At 27.2% G+C, this 23,147-nt stretch overlaps 2 protein-coding genes and 1 long non-coding RNA gene across 4 annotated transcripts in view; 2 read left to right on the forward strand and 1 right to left on the reverse strand.

Annotated features, from left to right (window-relative positions):
- Positions 1-4,900, forward strand: part of LOC126901306 (uncharacterized) — a 10,344-nt gene extending 5,444 nt beyond the window's left edge. The window contains exons 2-4 of the mRNA XM_050677704.1: positions 794-972; positions 3,076-3,306; positions 4,727-4,900. Coding sequence (XP_050533661.1) covers positions 903-972; positions 3,076-3,306; positions 4,727-4,830 — 405 coding nt within the window. The 5' untranslated portion in view covers positions 794-902 and the 3' untranslated portion in view covers positions 4,831-4,900. The remainder of the gene's footprint in view (positions 1-793; positions 973-3,075; positions 3,307-4,726) is intronic.
- Positions 4,901-6,810: 1,910 nt separating this feature from the next.
- Positions 6,811-20,268, reverse strand: LOC126901307 (uncharacterized). The gene is made up of 3 exons (XR_007703014.1): positions 19,898-20,268; positions 7,392-7,724; positions 6,811-7,333 (listed from the first exon to the last, which is right to left on the reverse strand). It is a non-coding gene; the product is annotated as an uncharacterized LOC126901307 (long non-coding RNA).
- LOC126901299 (uncharacterized) overlaps positions 13,583-23,147 on the forward strand; it is a 111,935-nt gene continuing 102,370 nt past the window's right edge. The window contains exons 1-4 of one of the 2 annotated variants that reach the window (XM_050677694.1): positions 13,583-13,816; positions 17,752-17,932; positions 19,630-19,863; positions 20,685-20,986. In XM_050677694.1, the coding sequence (XP_050533651.1) occupies positions 13,733-13,816; positions 17,752-17,932; positions 19,630-19,863; positions 20,685-20,764 (579 nt within the window). In that variant the 5' untranslated portion in view covers positions 13,583-13,732 and the 3' untranslated portion in view covers positions 20,765-20,986. Of the gene's footprint in view, positions 13,817-17,751; positions 17,933-19,629; positions 19,864-20,684; positions 20,987-23,147 lie in introns of those variants that run through there. The other variant, XM_050677693.1, reaches the window with a different exon arrangement.

The raw sequence follows: 23,147 nt of genomic DNA on the forward strand, positions 1-23,147 counted from the left end.
AAAAAAAAAAAAAAAAAAAAACACATCTTAGTAAAACCAATACCTTCTCAACTTCGCATCGAAGCTAAAATTAACATATATTTTTTCATTTAAACATATATTTTTCGAATTACATTACATTTAATATGAGTACTAAAATTTATATTCCATGTTTTTCATTTAACGGTTACTTTTTATCATGTTATACATTAGACACAATGTTATAAATGCATATAAATGTATATGTAAGTTTATTTATTTATAGTATCATTTAAGTGTAGTGTATACTAAGATACAACCGATAGAGTAGGTAATTGATTTGACACTATATTGTTTAAACCCAACTAAATGCTAAATTGTACATTCCCAAACAACAATCGTATTATGTCAATTGCCACCGGAATCTGATACTCTTTTTCTTTTTCTTTGCCTTAATCCAAAGAACTTAGGGTCGGCCAGCCTTAGTTTTAGACAAAATAGATTTACCACAGATCAGATACTTTTTTTGAAACAAATTTTCCAAAAAATGTGGGAGTTTAACAAAGAAGTACATGTACTATTTATTGATTTCAAGAAGGCGTATGATTGCATACATAGACAATCTATGTTGAATGTACTAAAACCGTTCTAATTGCCCCAGAAATTAATTAATTTATAAGAGTGATTTTAATCACTGTTAGACATCAATCTAGACTTGTCCCTGCTGTATTGGGTTATTATAAATAATTAAATAATAAGTAATTTTAATTAATAAAAAATATATTATTACTAAATAGTATAAACATTACTTCTAATCTTATTTAATTTATTTTAGAAATGGTCTTTGAATGATATAGGCTTGAACACATTACGATATTTGTTTAATGCAAATAAAATAAATGATAATGGTATAAACTATATTAAATTCAAAAAAATATTTTGAAATGTGTACACTGATATACACTATAAAGGATAGCGACATCAAAAAACTATTCACAGATGAAGTTAAAAACAGTAAGTAAAACTCTAACTATGAATATAAAGTTGAATTTTCAACGAATACAATTATAATTTATGCTATAAATTTTATGTATTTGCATATTTTTTCATTGTATCACAATAATAATACAAGTACTACCACAGAATAAATAAATTAATCCATAAGTATCTACAGTAATGAATTTTTATTTAAGTTTAAGAGAAATTACTTAATTAGTTTCCTAATTTATACTTAGATTATAAGTTTCAATTTCATTAGGTATGAGAATATTTAAAGTTAGTCAGATTGCAGTGTGCTATTTCTCGAATTATTTGATAATTGTAACACAACCGCCGGGAATTGAGTGCCGGTTATAGAAAGTGTACCGGAAGTCATGTGAAAAAAAGTGGCACTGTACGGGATTAGAACCCGCGACCCACCCAAGACGCCGTATAAACAAACCTTACCACTAGGCCACTATGCACTTATGATTCAGATCCCGATACACTTTTATTAAGGTTGATAACGTGATGTGTGGCTGAGGGAAACACGGTACCGTGTCAATTGCTTTATCAAATTTCTTATAATCGTATTAATACCAAGTTTGTAAATACAATAGACTTCAAACTTGGTTTAATATTGATCTAGACTCATAAAAATAAACTCTAATTCAGTTAGAATAAGTATTGTTACTGTTTTTATTTGAATTATAGCCGGTCTTTGGAATGTTATCAATTTTCATGAGAATTTTAGCTTCTATGCGAAGCTGAGAAGGTATTAATTTTACTATGATGTGTTTTTTTTTTTTTTTAATTTTTTTTGTGTCTGTGAACGCTCATGCTGTGAAGCTTTCGCTGGACCGATTTTGATAAACAATACGTCAAAATATCACAAATCGTATCTAGTCCAAGACATTACCCTCAAAAATTGAATAAAATTCCCTCGTTCCCTGTAAACGGGGAAAATCCGCCAAAAACTTACAAATTCAAAAATCGCTAATTTTCTACATTTTTAAAAATTTTTTTACTTAAATTTGCCATAATTTTTTTAAAAATGACTGACTCAATATAATTTTTTTTTCCTCGATATCTTAGGTATTTACCTATCATTTTATATATTTTTGTGAACATTTGACCCTTAAGCAGCCCACTGGAAGGGTTTAAAAATGGTAACTTTTTTCCAAAAAATTAACTTTTTCAACTTAACTTTAGAAAATGATCCGGAAATACTGACACTTTTATATATATCTTAAATTAAAGTTATGTAATATACTTTAATTTGAAAAAAAAAATTTATCTCTGGACTTGTCTTCGTGGTGAAAATGGTCATTGAATTTAAATGAGTTAAAATCAAAGCAGTTGAAAATTTATTCTTACTTAAAAAGAATTAAGAAAAAATGCAAAAAATTCCTTGCTATGTAATCAATTTTTTATTTATATAATATTTATGAAAATCTGTACTCCCCTTGTCAGGTATTTTACAATAAAATAAAATAGAAAATCCAGAGTTTTACACACAAAAATAGCATATTTTTGAATACGGTAGTTATTTTTATCATGGAGACAAATTTTTTTTTTTCAAATTAAAGTATATTACATAACTTTAATTTAAGATATTTATAAAAGTGTCAGTGTTTCCGGATCATTTTCTTAAGTTAAGTTGAAAAAGTTAATTTTTTGGAAAAAAGTTACCATTTTTAAACCCTTCCAGTGGGCTGCTTAAGGGTCAAATGTTCACAAAAATATATAAAATGATAGGTAAATACCTAAGATATCGAGGAAAAAAAAATTATATTGAGTCAGTCATTTTTAAAAAAATTATGGCAAATTTAAGTAAAAAAATTTTTAAAAATGTAGAAAATTAGCGATTTTTGAATTTGTAAGTTTTTGGCGGATTTTATCCGTTTACAGGAAACGAGGGAATTTTATTCAATTTTTGAGGGTAATGTCTTGGACTAGATACGATTTGTGATATTTTGACGTATTGTTTATCAAAATCGATCCAGCGAAAGCTTCACAGCATGAGCGTTCACAGACACAAAAAAATAAATTATAATAATAAAAAAAAACACATCATAGTAAAATTAATATCTTCTCAACTTCGCATCGAAACTAACACGTCATTTTTATTTTATTTAGTAAACGAATATATGGATGAGAATATATTTATGAAACAAATGTCGAAATGTGTCATAGAAGTTGAAACAAATATTAGAGATATTTATTGGGATAGTATGATAGATGAAAAGCTGACTATAAAAGAATTAATTATTGTTCTTAAAATATTAAATGTCAAAAGCGAAGTAGAAGATGTTATTGAACTAATGATTGAATGTAATGTTAAAAATTCTGATGATATCAATTGGATAGGTAAAATAAAAATTATAAATAATTTTAGATTCGTAGCAAAACTGAGAAAATATTAATTTTACTATGTTGTGTTTTTTTTTTTTTTTGTGTCTTTCACTACTTTTTCTCAGCTCTTATTAGACTGATATTTTTAACAATATATCAAAAGATCACAAATCGTATCTAGATTAAGATATTGTTTTTAAAAATTGAAAAAATTTTCCTCGTTCCCTGTTAATGGGGCACATTTTACTAAAAAAACAATTAAAAACTTATTAGTGCTCTTTGTTCTTATCTCAGTTATTAATTATACACTTCATTGGAAGAACTATCTAATATAGTTAAATCAATTTTACAAAATTTAATATAAAGGTAATATTTAACTTAAAAAAACAGTAGCACAGTGGGGTCGAGGCACAGTGTGGACGAGGCATGGATGGGACAAGTATATATGATATCTAACAGTGATTAAAATCACTATCATAACGGTTCGATGCAAATCTGTTGTTATTGTTTATTTTTAAGAAAATGTTGGATTATTCTGGAAGCAATAAACTCCTACTTCCTTATTTATATCCTTTTTACAATTCTTATGATATATTAGTGTAATGTATGAATAAATTTGTTCAATTTCGACGGTCATTTGTACATAAAAGATAGGTCATCAAGACAAATTTTTTTTTTAACTTATAGTATGTAATAATATACGTTTATAGTACGCTTTAATTTGACATATATTTAAACCTCGGATTATATCCGGAACACTTTCAAAAATTATTTTTTTTAGAAAAAGTTGTAGTTTTGATCCCCCCTGTGGGCAGGTAAAGGGTCTAATTAATAAAAAAAAATTTTAAAATGATAGATTGATACTTCATGTATTGATTTGGTCATTTCATAAAAGTTATGACAATTAAAAAAAAAAAATTGAAAAAATTAGCGATTTTTAAATTAGTAAATTTTTTTTGGAGATTTCACCCATTTACGGATAACGAGGGAAATTAAAAAAAATTTTTATGGTAATTTCTCCAACTGGATACGATTTATGATATTTTTACGTGTGTTAAAAGAAATCGGTCCAGTGATAGCTGAGAAAAAGTGGAAACAAACACAAAAAAATACACATCATATTAAAATTAATACATTATCAGCTTCGCATTGAAGCTAAAAAATTTCCAAGTTATATGATATTGATTAGCTATTGTTAAAAGAATCACTCTGTATAGTTTTTATTATACAGGAATAAAATGTATTGAAGACAATTAAATTGAGTTATAGAATATAAAAATAGCTGATATACCTGTTTGTTTTTATTATAATTGGTATTCGTTATAGCTTATAATAAATAATTCATTTTTAAGTTGAATTTTTCCATGTATTGAATAAAAAAAATGACATCTAGTTACTATTAATCAATAAATAATATTTTTGATTATTTTTTTAGAATTCAGAAATATATTTGGGTTGGCTATGAAACGTAAAATTAATTCTTTATTGCAAATAAATAAAAGTTTGTATATTATGTTATATGGTTTAATTCTAAATTAAAAATTATAGATCATTGTTTAAGCTGCATTGATAATAAATTGACTTAGTTTGCGAAATACTTGATGAATTCATTACTATATAAATGTTATCCCGCAATGATCCAAGAAAGGTATTCCTTATCTAATGAAAATTTTATATAAATGCTTAAAAATAAGTCGATAAACAAAAAAAAATGTATTACATTTATAAGAATTGATTCAGAATTGTGACAATTTACAAGAACAATGAATCATTATGCGAGGAATGGTTGTCATTCTATAAACTTCCCTATGTGGTTGTACTACTGCTTTAATTTAACAAATTTTAATATATATATAATGTTGGTTACACATTTGTTGAATACTCTGTCAATGATTTTTGTATTAATTTGGTAAGCCACCACCGGATATGCGAAAGAAGTCATCGTTAAAACCAACGTGGTTGCTTCGTGTTAATACTCGTTCGATTGCGATTGTTCAAACACGCTAAAATCGAGTGAAATCTTGCGCACACCTTGTGTATTTTTTACTTGGTTTATGTTTATTTCGCCACCATTAGCAACTAATTGCCATATAGTTCTTGTGCCTGTTAGGCCATAGTTGAATGGTTAAAAATCCCCCTTGTGATTTATTGTATTTATAGTACAGATGCTCTGCCCTGTCTAAATTATGTTTTCATTGGATGGGGGATCCCAGAAAACTACTGTGGTTTGCCAATTATAAAAAATTCTTCAAATGTATTAAAAAAGACTAAAAAATAATCATCATGCTGAAATAAAATCCTAAAGAAATCTGATACGATCACATTTGCATGTGCCCATATCTCTGTTTCCCATAACATCATTGTACCGTTTAATAGACATATATATATATATATAATTAACACAGTGACATACAACAATACTAACAGGAGGGCGGACTGCACACATAAACACTTTTGCAATTCACGGCCTATGTGCCATAATAAGATATCCCTATCGACAGTTGACCTTTTACCATCATCGCGACCACTACTTTTGTCTTATAATTAACTTAACTTTTCTACCACGTATATATAGTGTGTGTGTGTCACCATCAGCTCCCTGTTGGATTATATCATCTCTAGGTGTCCAGCAGGTTGTATTATCTATTTAATATTTCAATTACTTAATTAATATTTATATCGTTGTTAACCAAGAGTGTTATATATATATATTGTGTAGCGACCCTTGGTAGTTCCTCTAAGGGAATATAAATTAAATAGGAAACCTTAGTACCTAAGGTAGATATAGCCTAGACAGCTTTCCCCCGTTGGTCTCTTAGAATACTGTTGACGGGCGTTTAAGCTCAATCCCCAAATAGCAACGTAACAAATCCAATACCAAAAAACTTATTCGTCTTAAATACAAATTTTAAAAATCAATTAATTTTTTTGATTCAAAATATATATTTAGTAGGAGAAATTGGGGCACATTTGAATGCGAGGTAGATTTGAATTGATTAAATAAAATTAGCTATAGTGATAAAGTAAATTCAAGTAAAAGACAGAAAGTTAGTCATACTGTACCCAATATATGACATCAGTATATGTTCATCAGCTATCTGTTATTAATATTTTCATAACTATAAATTAAACTGTGTTTTTAAATTTTTTGTTACCATTTTATTACCATTTTAATAAGAGTTTGAGAAAAAAACAAAAACATACAGTAAGTATTTAAGAAAACATACTAAATTAAAATATTATATTCTTTTAAATGGGATATTATGGAATGTGATGTTGTATTTCATTTTACAATTTTTTATAAATTTGTTGAAACATATAATATGGGATACAATTGAATGTTCCAAAGTGGGGTAGATTTGATGTGGTTTTTAACATTATAATGATCTCATAAAGCGTGTTTTATTTTAAGAAAATGATAAGAAATTATGTTAAAAAAAGAACAGTAAATGTTGAATTTATATATCTATAAGATTTTAAAGTTTTATTAATTTTCTGTTTACATGCAGACCTACCTACTCAACCCGACTATCTACATTTAATTTTTCTAGAGAAACTGTTATGTTTTATTTTATATTAAGTACCTACTAAGAAAACTTATTAAAATAAAATACTTTTACTTATTGGTAATTTTATGTGTGTTCATTTTTTAATATAAAGACTCATTCAAATGTGCCCCGCATGGATTCAAATGTACCCCTACTATAGGGCACATTCGAATAAAAAGTAACTAGTGTTTAACATTTTATAATAAAATATTATTCAGTGATATGGATTTTTAATAGTTACAGTGTGTTGTTAAAATATTATGAGGATCTAATAGGACCTAATTATACTTCAAATTAAATGCAAAAAAAAAAAAAATTTTAAATCAAAACGTAATTTTCATTCAAATCTGCCCCAATCTCCTCTAAAATATTATCATTTAAAAAAATATAATTACAGTTTAATAATTTTAGATAATATTAGCCATCACAAAGATATTAATCTTCGCCATCACAGGACCTGTTTATTTTGAAATACGGGCTACGTTTCTATCCTTCTCCCTGAAAAATAGAATTTTATAAATATTGCTAACGCAAATATTATCATTATATAACTTGCCCGTTTATATTTCAACATTCTCCTTGTTAAATTTTTAAAATCCGGTGAAATATTAATCTATCAAGTGTATACGCTGCATTCACCAGTCGTTGTCACCGACATCACCACTACAAACCGCACGCAATGCTACATGCGAACATATTATTTAATCACCAATGCCAAGGTCACATCTTATTACCAGCCACTGTTAGTACTGACTCGCTTTTAGATATTTTCGCTCACGGTCATATGTGTATGTAACGACTGGCCCTCGGAATGTCGAAATTTCACGAATCGTATGCACCTGTGTTTTATACGTCCTTTGGTAACGATCCTTGGCTGAATTCTAACTAACAAGAAAAATAAAATAATATTATTATCCATGTACATGTTATTCTGATGTGTATCATCATATTAAAATCTATTACAAGTCCACGTTACACTAATGGCTATGTTTCGTCACACTGTTTTATACAACATTATATATTATTTTCGGTATCGTCCGATACAATTTATTTATGTTTCGACCATCACCGTGACTTCACTTATTTAATTTTGAGCTACAGTCCTTATCTTATAGATCATCCAAATCACAGCTTTCGTGTAATTTATAGCGACTTGATCATCGAGACATCAAATTAACACGAACTGCGGATATTTGTGTTCTACCCGCCCTTTGTTGTCGACTATTGGGTGAGTAATTTATAGATAGAAAATTAATTCATTAATGCGATTACTATTGTAATATACAGTATACATATATACTGTAAAGTACATATATACTTTATTATGATTATTAGTTTCAGTGAGTCGTTAGTTAATTTATTTTTCGGCATAATTATCTTTTTATTCGGCAAGTCCGATATATTTTTGACAATATTATATTATTTTGTTCGGTCTAACACGGTTGGGTTACTACGGCATTTAAATTTATTAAACTTGGGGGCATAGTCCTATGTATGCTATAATTACATTGTTTTATTTTACTTATCGATTATCAATTTATTTCGGTATATCCAATTTATATTCATTCAGATTTCGTTAATTAAAGGTGAAATTAAAATACGCTATACACGAGGTTCAAAGAGAGAATTTATTTTTATATTACATTACATAAACAGTAATAAGTGTAAAAAATGTATAGAAAAAAATGGTCATTAGTAAAAGTAAAAGAAAAACTGTGATTCAAATAGATCAAAACAACAAAATGAATTGAACTAAATAACTGACAGTCGCCACAGCCCTCAAAGACCGGCGCATAATTAAGCATAACAAATTACAATAAAGGATTCTTTTCGTAAAATGTCTTCAACTGGTGTACACTTTGTGTAACCTTTTATGTATTTATTATATGACCATTGCAATTGTTACTAATTGAGCGAGACAGCTAATCATTCAAATATATAAATATCTCGTTCGAAACGCACACTATAATAAAATTTGATATGTATAATAAACCATATTAAGTTTTTGCAGCATAGAGAAAAGTCGTATTGTGATTAATTTCTATTATTAACTTTTACTTAAATAAAATGACCTGCATTAGACGCAAATTAGCCATTTTCAAGAATTTCCCAATGCTTTTATTTCATTATAAATTACTGGAAACTGAATTTTAATAGATAATCATGTGTGATTAAACTATGTAATACTTTTTAAAATCATCCAATGAGGATTCCTTGTAAGGGTATCAACATTGTTTTTTCAAATAGGAACACTTATTTTTAATTTAATAGTAAATGACATTTGAATTTTAGCTTCAATACGAAGCTGAGAAGAATATAGCATAGAAAGTTAAACTTATTTAAATTTTATTTTTGCTTTTTTTAAGAAGAGAAAAATAACATTGAAAGTCGAATTAGCTTAAATTGCCATTTTTTTTTGGATACGACGTACGGTTGCCGAATCGGTCAAAGGCGCTTGGGGTACAATGTTCCAACCCGTATTGTAGTATCACATTTTAATACATGTAATAATTAATACTTATATTTAATAAAATATATCACCAAATCAGTGTTTCCCCGTGGATAAGATGAATAATAAAATAATACCCTTACACAAGATTTAACCTCCCTCTTACGCATTCCATAAAACGCCCACGTAAAAGATTCTATCACATTAACCAATCAAATACAGCAAAAATATTTCAAGAATCTCACCAGAGATCGCTAAACCAGTTTTTGCAGGCTATAAAAAGGCCATTTTCCCCCAAATTCGGGTGGTTCCTTTGCACTTGGTTCTCTTACAGTGGTTATATACGATTTCTGAACATCCCTCTAGCGGATACTGGGACGCCTTGCCATTCCATCTATGCATCTCTACGGCTCTCTGGAATACTCAACCAAGACATAAAAAAGTGAATATGCGTGAGTTTATGTTTCATTCTTAGCTACAATTCTATATGAAATCTACATAATTTTTACCCTCTTTCGTAATTACTGAAAATATTATACATCTTATTTTCGGTCGAATACTTTTGGTGATATAAATATTCTAACACATATAAAATATTGGTGTTTATTTATTTCTTTTTATTTACATTTATATTCATATATATATATATATAAGCATATTCTAAGGTAATTAATTTGATTGAATTGTATTTATTACTTATTGAAGGGCCACAACCTGGCTGGACAGGGTAATAGTACAATAATATCATAATTAGAATTTTAGTTAATTATAAGATTTATTCAAAGTGTCTCTCCACTTATCGACCAGCTAGTCTGATCTCTGCCACAGTGCGGGCAATCGGAGTGTAGGACACTTATATAGTTTATAACGCATAACTTATTAATGTTATTTTGTAATTTACATTAGATATTCTAAGGTACTTAATTTGATTGAATTGTATCTACTACTTATTAAAGGGCCACAACCTGGCTGGACAGGGTAATAGTACAATAATATCATAATTAGAATTTTAGTTAATCATAAGATTTATTCAAAGTGTCTCTCCACTTATCGACCAGCTAGTCTGATCTATGCCACAGTGCCGGCAATCGGAGTGTAGGACACTAATATAATTTACAACGCATAAATTATTAATATTATTTTGTAGTATACATTAGATATTCTAAGGTAATTAATTTGATTGAATTGTATTTACTACTTATTGAAGGGCCACAACCTGGCTGGACAGGGTAATAGTACAATAATATCATAATTAGAATTTTAGTTAACCATAAGATTTCTTCATAGTGTCTCTCCACTTATCGACCAGTTAGTCTGATCTCTGCCACAGTGCGGGGAATCGGAGTGTAGGACACTAACATAACTTATCGCGCATAAATCTATAGTACAGTCGCATCTAACCTAGGTCGTCCTACAGGTGATTGAAAAGAAGTAGGCCACATATCATAAGGTTCTTTGCATAAAGACAAAGATATTATTTGAGATCTCGCGTTGGTATATCCAGCTACGAAATACAAATAAATCAGAGTCGAAATATTATACTAAAAACTAATATTTTACTAATATATATTTATAACTAACATTATACTAAACAACTAAAAGTGTCTCTCCACTTATCGACCAGCTAGTCTGATCTCAGCCAAAGTGCGGGCAATCGGAGTGTAGGACACTAGTATAATCTATTGTGCAAAGAACTGAAATTGAGCTCGCATCTACCCTAGATCACTATTTGGACGACTGAAAAGACGTAGGCCACTTGGAAATAGTTTGTTGCACAGGACAGTTATGTTGCTTAGAAGTTATTTATTTGCTTTATAAATTATTAAATAATAAATATATTAAGGTAAAACACCATATACAAGGTTAAGAACTATACTACACCAATATACAAAAGTTTTTTACAAAAAGACAGAGTTATAATAAACTTAGACTTCATCTTGGGTAGATTTAATATAGAATTGTACTAGAAAAGTAGTTACACGCGAGTTAATAATAATATAAACCGTATACATATAATTGCGTACATTAATGCGTAAACGTATACATCGATAATCATTACATCAACAACATCATTCATCTCAAGAGAATATCAGGATAATCAGAGGTAAGTGAAACATTTGTTCATATAATAAGTTTATAATAGATCCTTTACTGAAGAATTTTTTATTAATAAACAATTAGAACAAGAATTGAGAATAAACTAAAATTTTTTATAAAAAACACGATACTTGTGACTCGCCAGAAATTAGTGTGCGCGTTTCTGTGCAGGAGCTAGGTAGTGACCGTTCTTTGTAATCCCATCTTATTCATACATTAGACGTTTTACACAAGCATACTTACCCCGAGATCCCTTTCTATTTCATTTTATTGTAGTCACTACCGGGTATCTATAGACACTTTTACTTTCCATTGGTACCCATCCTTTTTACCCTACGCCTGCTACGATTATTATTTCCTTATTGGCCACCTGTGTTACATCTCTTTACATTTCTTCCCTTTCACACCCCGAGCCCCAAACACATTTAACAACATTCCTTTGCTACCAGCCAGTCTACCTTTTAGTTTATTACAAGACCACCACTACCACCCAACCCCTGACTTTCTTTTTGTTTATTACAGTATACGGCAATGAATTTTTTGCATTTTTTCTTTATTCTTTTTAAGTTAGAATAAATTTTCAACTGCTTCGATTTTTATCTCAATTAGATTCAATAACTTCAATAAAGATCAAGGATCCCATCACTGTAGTCGCCATTTGCGAGAAGAAATTCCTTATTCATATTTTAAATTATAATTTATTATACAAAATTATTTTACTATATTTTAAGTTTTAGCTTCGATGCAAAGCTGAGAAGATATTTTTTTGTGAGCATCATTTATTTTTCTCTGTTCTAACTTGATCTACTTTTTTCAATGATACGTCAAATGACTATAATTCGTATCTAGTTGAAGATATTACCCTCAAAAATTAAAAAAAAAATCTAATCTATCAATGAAACAGTTAATATGATAGGTTTCAACTACAAAATTAAATCATTTTACTTTGTAATATAATAATTTTTTTAGTTTCTCCTGAATTAAGAATGGATTTTTACAATTATAATCTAATTTTATAATACGCTCATTTGAGTAAATCCTTTAAATAACTTTGTTTTGATTGGTTCTTTTAGTTAAATTAAATCATTTAAATTAATTAAGTTCTGAATATATAATAGTAGAATCTTTTTTAACACCAAAAGTTACTAGGAAATGATTACTATTATTTCTACTTAAGTAATCTATTACGATAAAATGCAAAAAAATATCGAGCTTTTCTGATAAATTTACAATAAATAGTAATTATAAAACTTCCTGACTACATAAATATCTTAACGATACAATTTTTTAAATTCTAATAAAATTTTTTATTTATTTTTATTTATATATTTCAAACTTGTAAATTGAGCTAAAAGTTATGGTAATAAATAAATTTTTTTTTATTATAAACTTTCACATAAATCAACTTTAAAGAATTACAAATATAGGTTAAATATGTTTTTCCTTATTTTTACATATTATTAATCAAAATCAGTTTTTATAATTGCACATTACAGCATCGCAATAAGTTGCGATGCAGAAAAGTATATTTTTGCTTCTGATGAAAGTGCCTTAGGTACAGTGTATAAAACTTGAAACTATGTTAACTGCTATAAATTTATCAAAAATGACCAAATTTATATAATTTTTTTACATAGATGCATGATGTCTTTGTCCATCATTTGGTATATTTTTATTAAAAAGAATTGCTTCAATCCATTTAAATTATTATACACGTTAAAAGTAAAGGAATATACAACTAATTTAGTATTTTTATAATTTCTCCGTATAAATTTCAATATTAAATTATTGAACATCAATTTAATACTAAATTTAATTACTATTATCAATTTTTTTCAACAATATGCCATATGATTACAATTTGTATTTAGTTAATTATTAAAACTTAGAAGTGATAGAAAAAGTTATGAAGGTAAAATGTTGTAAAAACCGTCATCAGTTAGGTCATAAACTATTCAATTAAGCCAAGTTTTCAAAATAAATTTGAAATAAAAAATTAAAATTATGTGAAATAAATAAATTGATATTCAATATAATTAAAGGGAAAATAATAGTTAAGTGTTTTTGTTGACACACGTGTGTTTAAATCGCACTTACATATATACTTTTTTTGCAAAATGATAAAAAATTAATGTTTAACGACGTAAGGTTTTATAAATTAGTAACCAGAAATAATATTAATCAGTTTTTTTTAGATTTTTAGTTAAGTTTTTATGACTATTTAATGATAAATTTAGTAGCAATTAAATATAGTATTTTTATTAAATGAATAGAATTTCAATTATTCTATTATTTAAACAGTTTTAGTTATCAGATTTATTCGAATAGATCGATTATCAATCCAAAAATGTATTTCTACATTTTCTTTGTTATGTATCTAGCGAGTAGTTTCTCAAATGGACTTCTTTTCTCTTCTAATCCTTTGAATGAGGTAAGTAGATATCATTAAATTTTTAGTAAAAGTTAGTTGTTAAATGTTTTCTAATTAGAAAATTAATTTTTAGGAATATTTAGATGTTTATTGAGTTATAGATTATTTTTTATTTTGTCTTACTTAGATATATGATTTTCCGAAAAAAATACTTTTTAGTACTTAGAGTACTGGGCTACACCACTTATCAAATTTAATTAAAATTTACTTTTAGTATAAAAATATATGGTATGGTTTTATTCGAGAAGCAACATTTCATAAAAATTGTTAATTATTGTTGAAATGCAGTTATTTATTTAGGTATAGGACCAATTGTTTTATTATCGTACCATTTTTTTACCAAATATCTAGGTCTGATTTGAATGATTCTTGGGTTAAAAAAAAAACCAGCACAGTAGGACAAGTATTGTTATGATCTCGGTTTGTTCCGCCGTCACAGATTCCTTGGGTTAGTCTCACCTTTTGTGAGTTGTCGGCGAGCGGTGTCGAGTCTTCTGTTGAATATAATTAAACTTGACACGGCCACGGCGTGGCCACCAGTTGACACCCCGCGGTCGTGTCAGCTCCTTCTCAGCCACCGCTCCACTGTACACCGGACCGTTACACACATGCGCTATCGTCGTGGTGTAAAGTCCAATAAATGCCTAACGTCGAATATCCGCCGCAATAATTAGTTCAGTCAAAATCATCTCCTTGACACCGCTCTACACCAATCGTGAAAAAACACAGTTACCATCGCACCGTTTCTTTACAACATCAACGCATCTGTGTTTATTTTTTTTGTCAATTCTTTTAGTTATTGTGCACGTTACTTGTAATTACTATATTATCTTGTTCGAATAAACGGCACCGCACTGACTTCTGTAATTAAATTGTGTCGGCTACATTATTACGACGTAAGTCGCGTCAAACTTAAGTGTAGTTGTTAAGTTCTTAAATTAAGCGAGAGGGATTTAAGAAACAAATTCAGTAATCAATACTTATTATTGGTTTATTTTAATTAACATATCTGAATCAAAAAAATAATCGGAATAATAGTCAATACTCTTAATAGTACGGCGACGGAACTACCACTACTAATTATTATTAAAAATATTATACCCGAATTTACACAAGTCGAGTGGTCAGCTATGTGCTGGATCACCACCACAACTTATGTGCAATAGTTCATAACATTATAGATGATATTTGACACAGATCAAAATCACTATCATTAAAAATGATTCGATGCAAATCTGTAGATACTATTTAATTTTTAGAAATTGGTGAATTATTTCAAAAACAACATGAACTTCTATTTTTTTATTAATAATCTGATTACAAGTTTTGTGATATATAAGTAAAATATGATTAAAGAACGCAGTATTTCCAGAACACTTACAAAAGTTAAGTTGAAATAATTGACTTTTGTGAAAAAATTGCTATTTTAAATCCACTTCTGTGGGTGGTTAAAGGATAAGTTTTGGAAAAAATTATGTTAAATGAAAGTAAAATACCTAAGGTATCAATATAAAATAGAATCATTTTAATTTGTTTATTTTTGAAAAAGTTATGGCAGTTCTAAGAGAAAAAAATGTCAAAATTTACCTATGTCGCGTATTTACAAGGTACGGTGATTGGTTGATAAATAAATAACTATTGGCGACATATGAATATCACAAAAAATAACTGATGTGAGTCGAACACACATATCCAAGATCAAAACAAAACAACAGAAATTTAAATACGCTTGGTCTTGTCTATAATCCGAAGAAACGGAAAAACAAAATTCAGTAAACAAAACGAAAGGCTAGTTAATATCATCAGTAATATACAGTCGGTGGCGGCCTTGTCACGGTGTTAAAGGGTTGAGAGATGTCAAATAACAACCGATTTTCATAATGATAGGTGGACGGCTGATATCGAGAGAGACACGAGCGAGGGCCAACCTAGAACAATGCGTGATAATGTGTCCTTTATTTTAAAAATTGAAATTTTATTGGGAATTTACAGGGAACGAGGGAAATTTTTTCAATTTTTAAGGGTAATGTCATTAACTAAATACGATTAGTGATCTTTTGGCGTATCGTTGAAAGAAATCGGTCCAGTGAGATTTGAGAAAAAGTAGTGACAGACACAAATAAAAATAAACACATCGAAACTAAAATGTAATTTAGTATGAAAATCATATTCTATAAAAATAAAAAATACTAAGAAGAAATTTTTACATAATTATTTTCTTTTTGTTTTATTACATAAGAATATAAATAATGAAAAAGAATTCACGTTGCTTTTGGAATAATTCAATAATTCTTTCTAAAAATTAAATACTATTCATAGATTTGCATCGAAGCGTTTTTTATAATAGTGATTTTAATCACTGTAAAATATCATCTATACTTGTTTGCATTATACGCTAACCTCCTGTGCTAGGTTTTTTTATTAATACTAGTAGGAATAAAGTTTTTAGCTTTGATGCGAAACTGAGAAGATATCATTTTATTATGTTTTTTTATTTTATTTTATTGGTATTTTTCTTTTGTGTATCGATTGCCAGTTTTTAACAGTTTTCATAAGATTGACATTACTCAACTACATTTCGGCAACAATACAGGTGCAGCTCGTACAATGTCCCAACTGAAGGCCTTTTGATAATATTGGGACCCTCTCGTCAAGTTCTGTCTTCAAAAACTTTATGATTTGATTTTAATATAAACGACAATTATCGTATTCTAATTTATTAAAATAATTAGGTAGTGTTTTTTACTTAAATAGTATCATATAAAATAATAATCAACGAAGAACACATAAATATAAAAAATTGATACATTGATATAAATAAAAATCATTGAAGAAAATATTAAAATAAAGGTTTTTCTTACTATATTTGTCATTTTATTAGAATTTTCACTAGTATAAAAAAAATGTTGCTCTTTTGACTTTTAACATCAATTGGAGATTTCTTATCATTGATACTCGGGGACAGGTGGTTAGTCCGTCGCCGGAAAGAGGGATGGCGATTCCAATTACCGAACTGATCTCTCGCTCGACAAATGAAGCCGCCAGTGATCGAGTTTCGAACCTTAAGCAGTGCACTATCTACAGTGTGAACTATAATGAATTTACTTATCAAAATTTGATTTTTGTCTCACTTAGATTGAATAACTTCAATAAATACCAAGGACCTCATCACTATAGTTTATTCTCTTGTGAAGGAATTTCTTATTCATATTAAAAATATTTTACTATATAGTTTCTTTTTTTGTCAGTAGTTAATATTTCTCAGCTCTTCATTTTTCTTTAAAAGAAAAATTAGGAGAAAAAATCCCTTAATTTTCAAAGTTTAGTCAAATATATTGTGAAAAATGACAATTTCAAAAAAAAATTTTTTAATTACTTATCTCCACAAAAATATGAGTATAAATTTCGTATTTATATTTATTTACACAGTGAAATCATATCACTAAAATGAAACATTTTTTAATCAGCATAGACCAAATATACATTGCTGAACCACGCTTTAGAGATTTCAAATCTGCAGTTGGATTTCTTTTATTGCCTCTTTTTTTGAGATTATTATTAATTTTTAAAACGATTATTTACATTTAAAACTTGATTTTGATTTTTAATCTTCTTCTTCTTCTCTTTCCACGCATTAATCCCAACTACTTGTAGTCGGCCACCCTTATCCTAAACTTTCACTTGACACGATCTACCAGATCATTTACGCTCACATCAGCCGTCCTCATATCACATTCAATTACAACCTTCCATCTTTTTTTTGGTCTTCATCTAACTCTTCTTCCTTCGACATTCATTTCTATAACTATCTTACAGCTTCCAATTCCTCTCTTTTATTATGTTAAAAATAATACATTCAATATTTCATGTTAAATTTATTTTTTTGTCCTTTAATGTTGATTATAATACTTCTATTGTAATATAATTGTTTTTAGAAAAACGAATTAATTGAACTAGCGTCATCCCGTTTGGAAAATATTTTTTTATCAAATACAAATAATAAAATAAAAGGTATGGACTACAATGAATTTAAAATACTACTGAACAATTTTAGATGGTTACACCGTAAAAACGATAATGAAATCGAAGAACTATTCAAGAATGAAGTTAATGACAGTAAGTAAAACTTCAATAATGATCATTAAATTTTATTTTATTTTCAACAAATACTATTATAACTGTTATTGTGAATTTAATGTATTTGCATATATATTCACTGTATCGTTCATTTAAATAGGTACAATAATTAATTGATTTAAACTTTAAATATGAGGTTTTATCTCACATTATTTAAGGTTTTAATCTTATAAATAAATGTAATCATTATTTATACAGGATCATAAAATTATAATTATTGAGTATATAATGATAGGAAATATAAAATACATTTTGAAAAATTAAATTGCTATACACTTAGTCAACATGGTATGACTATATTTGAACATTTATTATGAATTTTTCATTAGCTTGTTTAATCATTTAAAAAAATTGCTTTCGTATGATTTGTATATTTATGAACAGTTATAATTTTATCGTAAATCAAAATAAAATAAAGCGACGGTGAGTTGGGTAAAAGATGAGAATTACTTTCTCATCTTAAGTAATCATAAGTCTGTATGTTTTTAAAGTTTGTGAAAATTTCAATTTTCATGTATTATTTAACGATATTAAACATAGAAATATGTGTTGAGGATAGGACAGAAAAAAACACTATCTTTTTATGCATACTATAAGATGAGTGAGAAAAGAGTGTTCAGTAATAATAATACAAGTACTACAACAGAATAAATAAATTAATCCATATGTTTCTTCAGTAATGAAATTTAATTTAAATTCAAGAGAAATTATTTTACTAATTTATACTTAGGTCATAAGTTTCAATTCCATAAGGTATGAGAATATTTAAAGTTAGTCAGACGCAATGTGCTATTTCTCGAATTATTTGATAATTGCCTTATCAAATTTCTTATTATCGTATTAATACTAGTATAAATATTAGTATAATATCAATCTTGACTCAAAAAAATAAACTCTAATTTAGTTAGAATAATTATTGTTCCTGTTTTTATTTGAATTAAAGCCGGTCATTAGAATGTTATCAATTTTCATGGAAAAATCCATATCCATATCTTATTTAGTATGAAAAGATTGTGTTTAGTTCTGTACATTTTTATAAAACATAACCAGTGTTTGATACTTAGTGTAGAGTAAATAAAGTAAATTCAAATTTTTATAAAATTTAAAATGTTATAGAAAATAAACTACCATACATTAATGAGAATTTTTTTATAATATATCATATATACCATCAATACGGAGGTATACAGGGGTGGTAATGAGACTACCGGGTGGGTGAAAACTCTAAATACATCTCTGATGAAAACATTTATTTTTTTTCTAACGCAATCGAGATATCCCCAAAAAAGGACATTTGTTTTGATTAATATCATAAAAATACATTGTATTGAGTTATAAATAATTAATAATTTTAAAAATATTTGAAACTAATATTTAGTGAACTCAAAGTGTAATTTATATGAGTTTTGTGAAATTTAAAATGTTTTGATATATTTGCTCCAAATAACACTAATACATCGTGAATTATTAAAAAGCCTTAGCAAGTATTATTAGATTTTCAAGTAATATAAAAAATTATATCAGTTATCAATTATTATTTATATTATACGATAAATTAAAAATATTAAGTGCCATTTAATTATTGAGGAGTGATTATTATGAATGATATTATTATTGGTATTAATATTTTACTTTTATATAAAAATGAATTAACATATAGTTTTTGTTTTTTTAAGTAAACGGATTTATGAATTTTGATCAATTTAAGAAACATGTGTTGAATTTTATCATAATAATCGAGTCTAAAATTAAAAATCATTATAAGAAATTTCTCAATAAAAAAAATAAGATGACTTCAAATAATTTAATAGAAGCTCTTAAAAAAGTAAAATTCGACCTCACTCTTGAAGATGCTTGTACATTAATGACTCGTTTTAAAGTTAAAGACAAACAAGATATTAAAATGGAAGGTAAAATAAATATTATATATAATACTTTTCTTACTCATCTAAGGCAAATGTATTATCTTCCAAAAAGTTTTTTTTAACTCCAAAATCGATAGTTAATTTGTCAATGAATGAAAAAGTTGAATGTCCTCACCATTTACTGAATTAATTTATAGCCACCAAATTGAACTATTTGCAAATGATTCCCATATGTCATCAAGCCACATGAAATTTCTCTTTTACTGCTCGATCTTATTGCCCCTTAATTTCTTTCTATTTTTACATGATATAAAATAAGTGTTCACTAAATAAAATTATGTATTAGACATTATTTTTAATTTAGTAACTTTTGAAATTAATAATTCAATTTGATATACACGATATATTAGTAAGATAACATATGATTAATTACCCAATTAATTTTTTCAAAAGAAGAATATACCTTTAGTAGTGAAAAGATTTTTTTTTAAATTTATTTAAACGAATATTAAATTATATAAAGGCAAAAAATAAACATTCTTTTTAAACCTTACAATTTTTCTTCTATTTAATTATAATAAAATGCCATAATTTTTTATACATGTTATTTATGTAAAATATTAAATGATTTTATAAGATTTTTACTTTTATACGAGTTATTATAATAACAAAATTTCTTAATAAAACATTTTTCATCAGCAAAAAAATTTCATAATCGTTAATAAAACTTAAAAAGATCATCGAAAAATATATAGAAGATATAAAGATGTTCTATTAATTATTTAAGTTATGTTATACTATGAATTAAATGAAAAACTGATAGCTAGTTACTTTTAATCAATGATATTTTTTAATTTTTTTTTTAGAATTCAGAGAAATAATCGGGTATAAATATCATGAAAAATTTGCTGACCTTAAAAAAAAAAAAATAAATAATGGAAATTAAAATAATCATTCATGTATTTAAATTATATCAATTTAACAATTTGAATATATAAATCACTGTTAAAATTATATTGATAATAAAGTTAGTTTAGGAGATAATAGGTTTTATTATTGTACAACTGTTATTCCGGGAGGAGCTAAGAAAGGTATTAATTTTGTTACAAAAATGTTTATAATTGCTAAAAAAGAAAAATTTGATAAATAAAAAAAAAAGTCATTTTAATAATCACCTTTAATAATAATAATAAACTATAATAATCTTATAATATCATAAGATCACCGTTATAATAATTGATTAAGTATTGTAATAATATTCTAGAACAGCGAAACACTTTTTACTTTTTAGACACCTATAAAAAGGTGTAAAATTATGAAACACTAGGTTATATAGAGCTGTTATCCGTTTTAATAATGATAATTCATACATATAAATTAAAAGTACATAACTGAAACGGTCAGATTCAGGTTAAATTGTAATAAACTTGCAAAGAAGACAATTTATTGAAATATTTTTCATTAGTTGCAATGGAATGGTTTTTTTTGGTTAAATAACCTTGTTTTTAATTCTGAATTTGCATTAAAGTACACTTATTAATAATATGAATAATAATTATTCAAGAATGTAAAATTTGAAATAGTCTCGTTTCGCTAAAACAACATGTAACTACTAACTAACTTCTGTGTCATAAAATTAGAAATTATTAGGAATATCTAATATTTCTGAATACTCTTGGTTAGGCAAATGATGGACGGACAGATATTAGATAGATCGATTTGCACCAGAGACTAGACACAATCAATGAAAAAATAACAAGAAAAATCTCGTTGACTCCCTGGAGATCGAACCCAAGACCCCATGCGCCGAAACGTATGTTTCTGACTGGTCGATTACAACTTTTTTGGACCAGTACGTTGGATGATATTCTTTGTGACAAGCAGCCCCTTAATATTAAAGAGGGATTACCTGTTAATGTGCGATAGTGTGGTTTATTTGTAAAAAACCAAAAAGTGAGGAAATAAGAGAGGGTAAGAAAAATTAGATACACCTTCTTATGAATGTGCAAAATACGAATCTATGTATTACAGTTCTGCAAGTAATAGAACTCTTAAAAGTATAGGGAAAAGTGGGATAACTTGCACACTAAAACAAGATGACTCTTATGATATGATACAATGACAAAATGAAAATTAATAACTTATCTGATGACTTGATGGCTTGAGGAGATCGAAGAGAGTGGCAAAGCAACTTATATTGAACGTAAGATAATAATACACAATTTAAAAAAAGACTATAAAAAAAGCGAATAATAATTGTACGGATGCCGATTGTAAGAGACGCGATACGCTTGTACTGTGTACATACAAAACAAACTATGACGCTCACTAAGGAAGGGACGACGGCCGAACGTACGTGGCACGAACATGTTCGAACCGGTCATACACGAAAATGTGAGGACGGGTATCAACTATTGCCACACTCTGCCCAACATTCTCATTTTTATACTAAAGCGGGACGAACAAAACTACTGTGAAATGGCTAGTGATAAAAATATCTGCGCCTACTCCTCGACTCCAGTCATTCTTTTAAACTATTAATAAATTCAGTAATCCAAAAGTTGTTACCGATCAGAAATTATCAATAATAAAAGGTTTGTTAAAAACTTATAATTAATTTGGTTCACTTACACTAACAAAGTTTGCATGCCACTTTTTGAAAAGAGTGTGAAGCTATCAATTTTTGTATAAAATAGTGATAAAATATTATTCGTTGAGGCTTTTGGAATATATTTTAGTTTTTACATGTTATAAAATTTACATTAAATATAGTAAGGAGTTGAGAATTTAATGCTATATCATATAATTTATAAAAAGAAGAATCTTTAAAAAAATGTATAGAAATAATACTTTTTCCTATTATAATTAACCGTTAATTATTAAAATGTCACGCGTCTAAAAGATATAAAATTACTCAACTGCACTTGCCCATTAATATATTGAAGAAGCAATCACCTTTTAACTATTCTAGTACATCTAGTAGATCCGACTTGGAAATTCATTATTTTTAACGACGGAACAATTTAAAATTATTTCTTTTATTTAGCAATAAAAACAATTACGACACTTTATACACTAACCAAAACGATGTCATGATGTAGAATAATGTCGCCTATTGACACTGTTATCTAATAGCACAATAATATTGTGCTATTACTTGTCAAAAATTCTACCCAAAAATGCTAAAAATAAACGTGGATTTTATTAAATAATTAATTTTGATTTATTATTATTATTTAATTATTTAATGTTTTTTATACATATGTTTCAAGTTTTGAACGCCTCCTATAAAAGGGAAATTGACCGATTAAAAAAAAAAGTATATCGCA

Source organism: Daktulosphaira vitifoliae, unplaced genomic scaffold (genome assembly GCF_025091365.1).
Source record: "Daktulosphaira vitifoliae isolate Bord-2020 unplaced genomic scaffold, ASM2509136v1 Scaffold_3, whole genome shotgun sequence".
Taxonomy (NCBI): Eukaryota; Metazoa; Arthropoda; class Insecta; order Hemiptera; family Phylloxeridae; genus Daktulosphaira; species Daktulosphaira vitifoliae.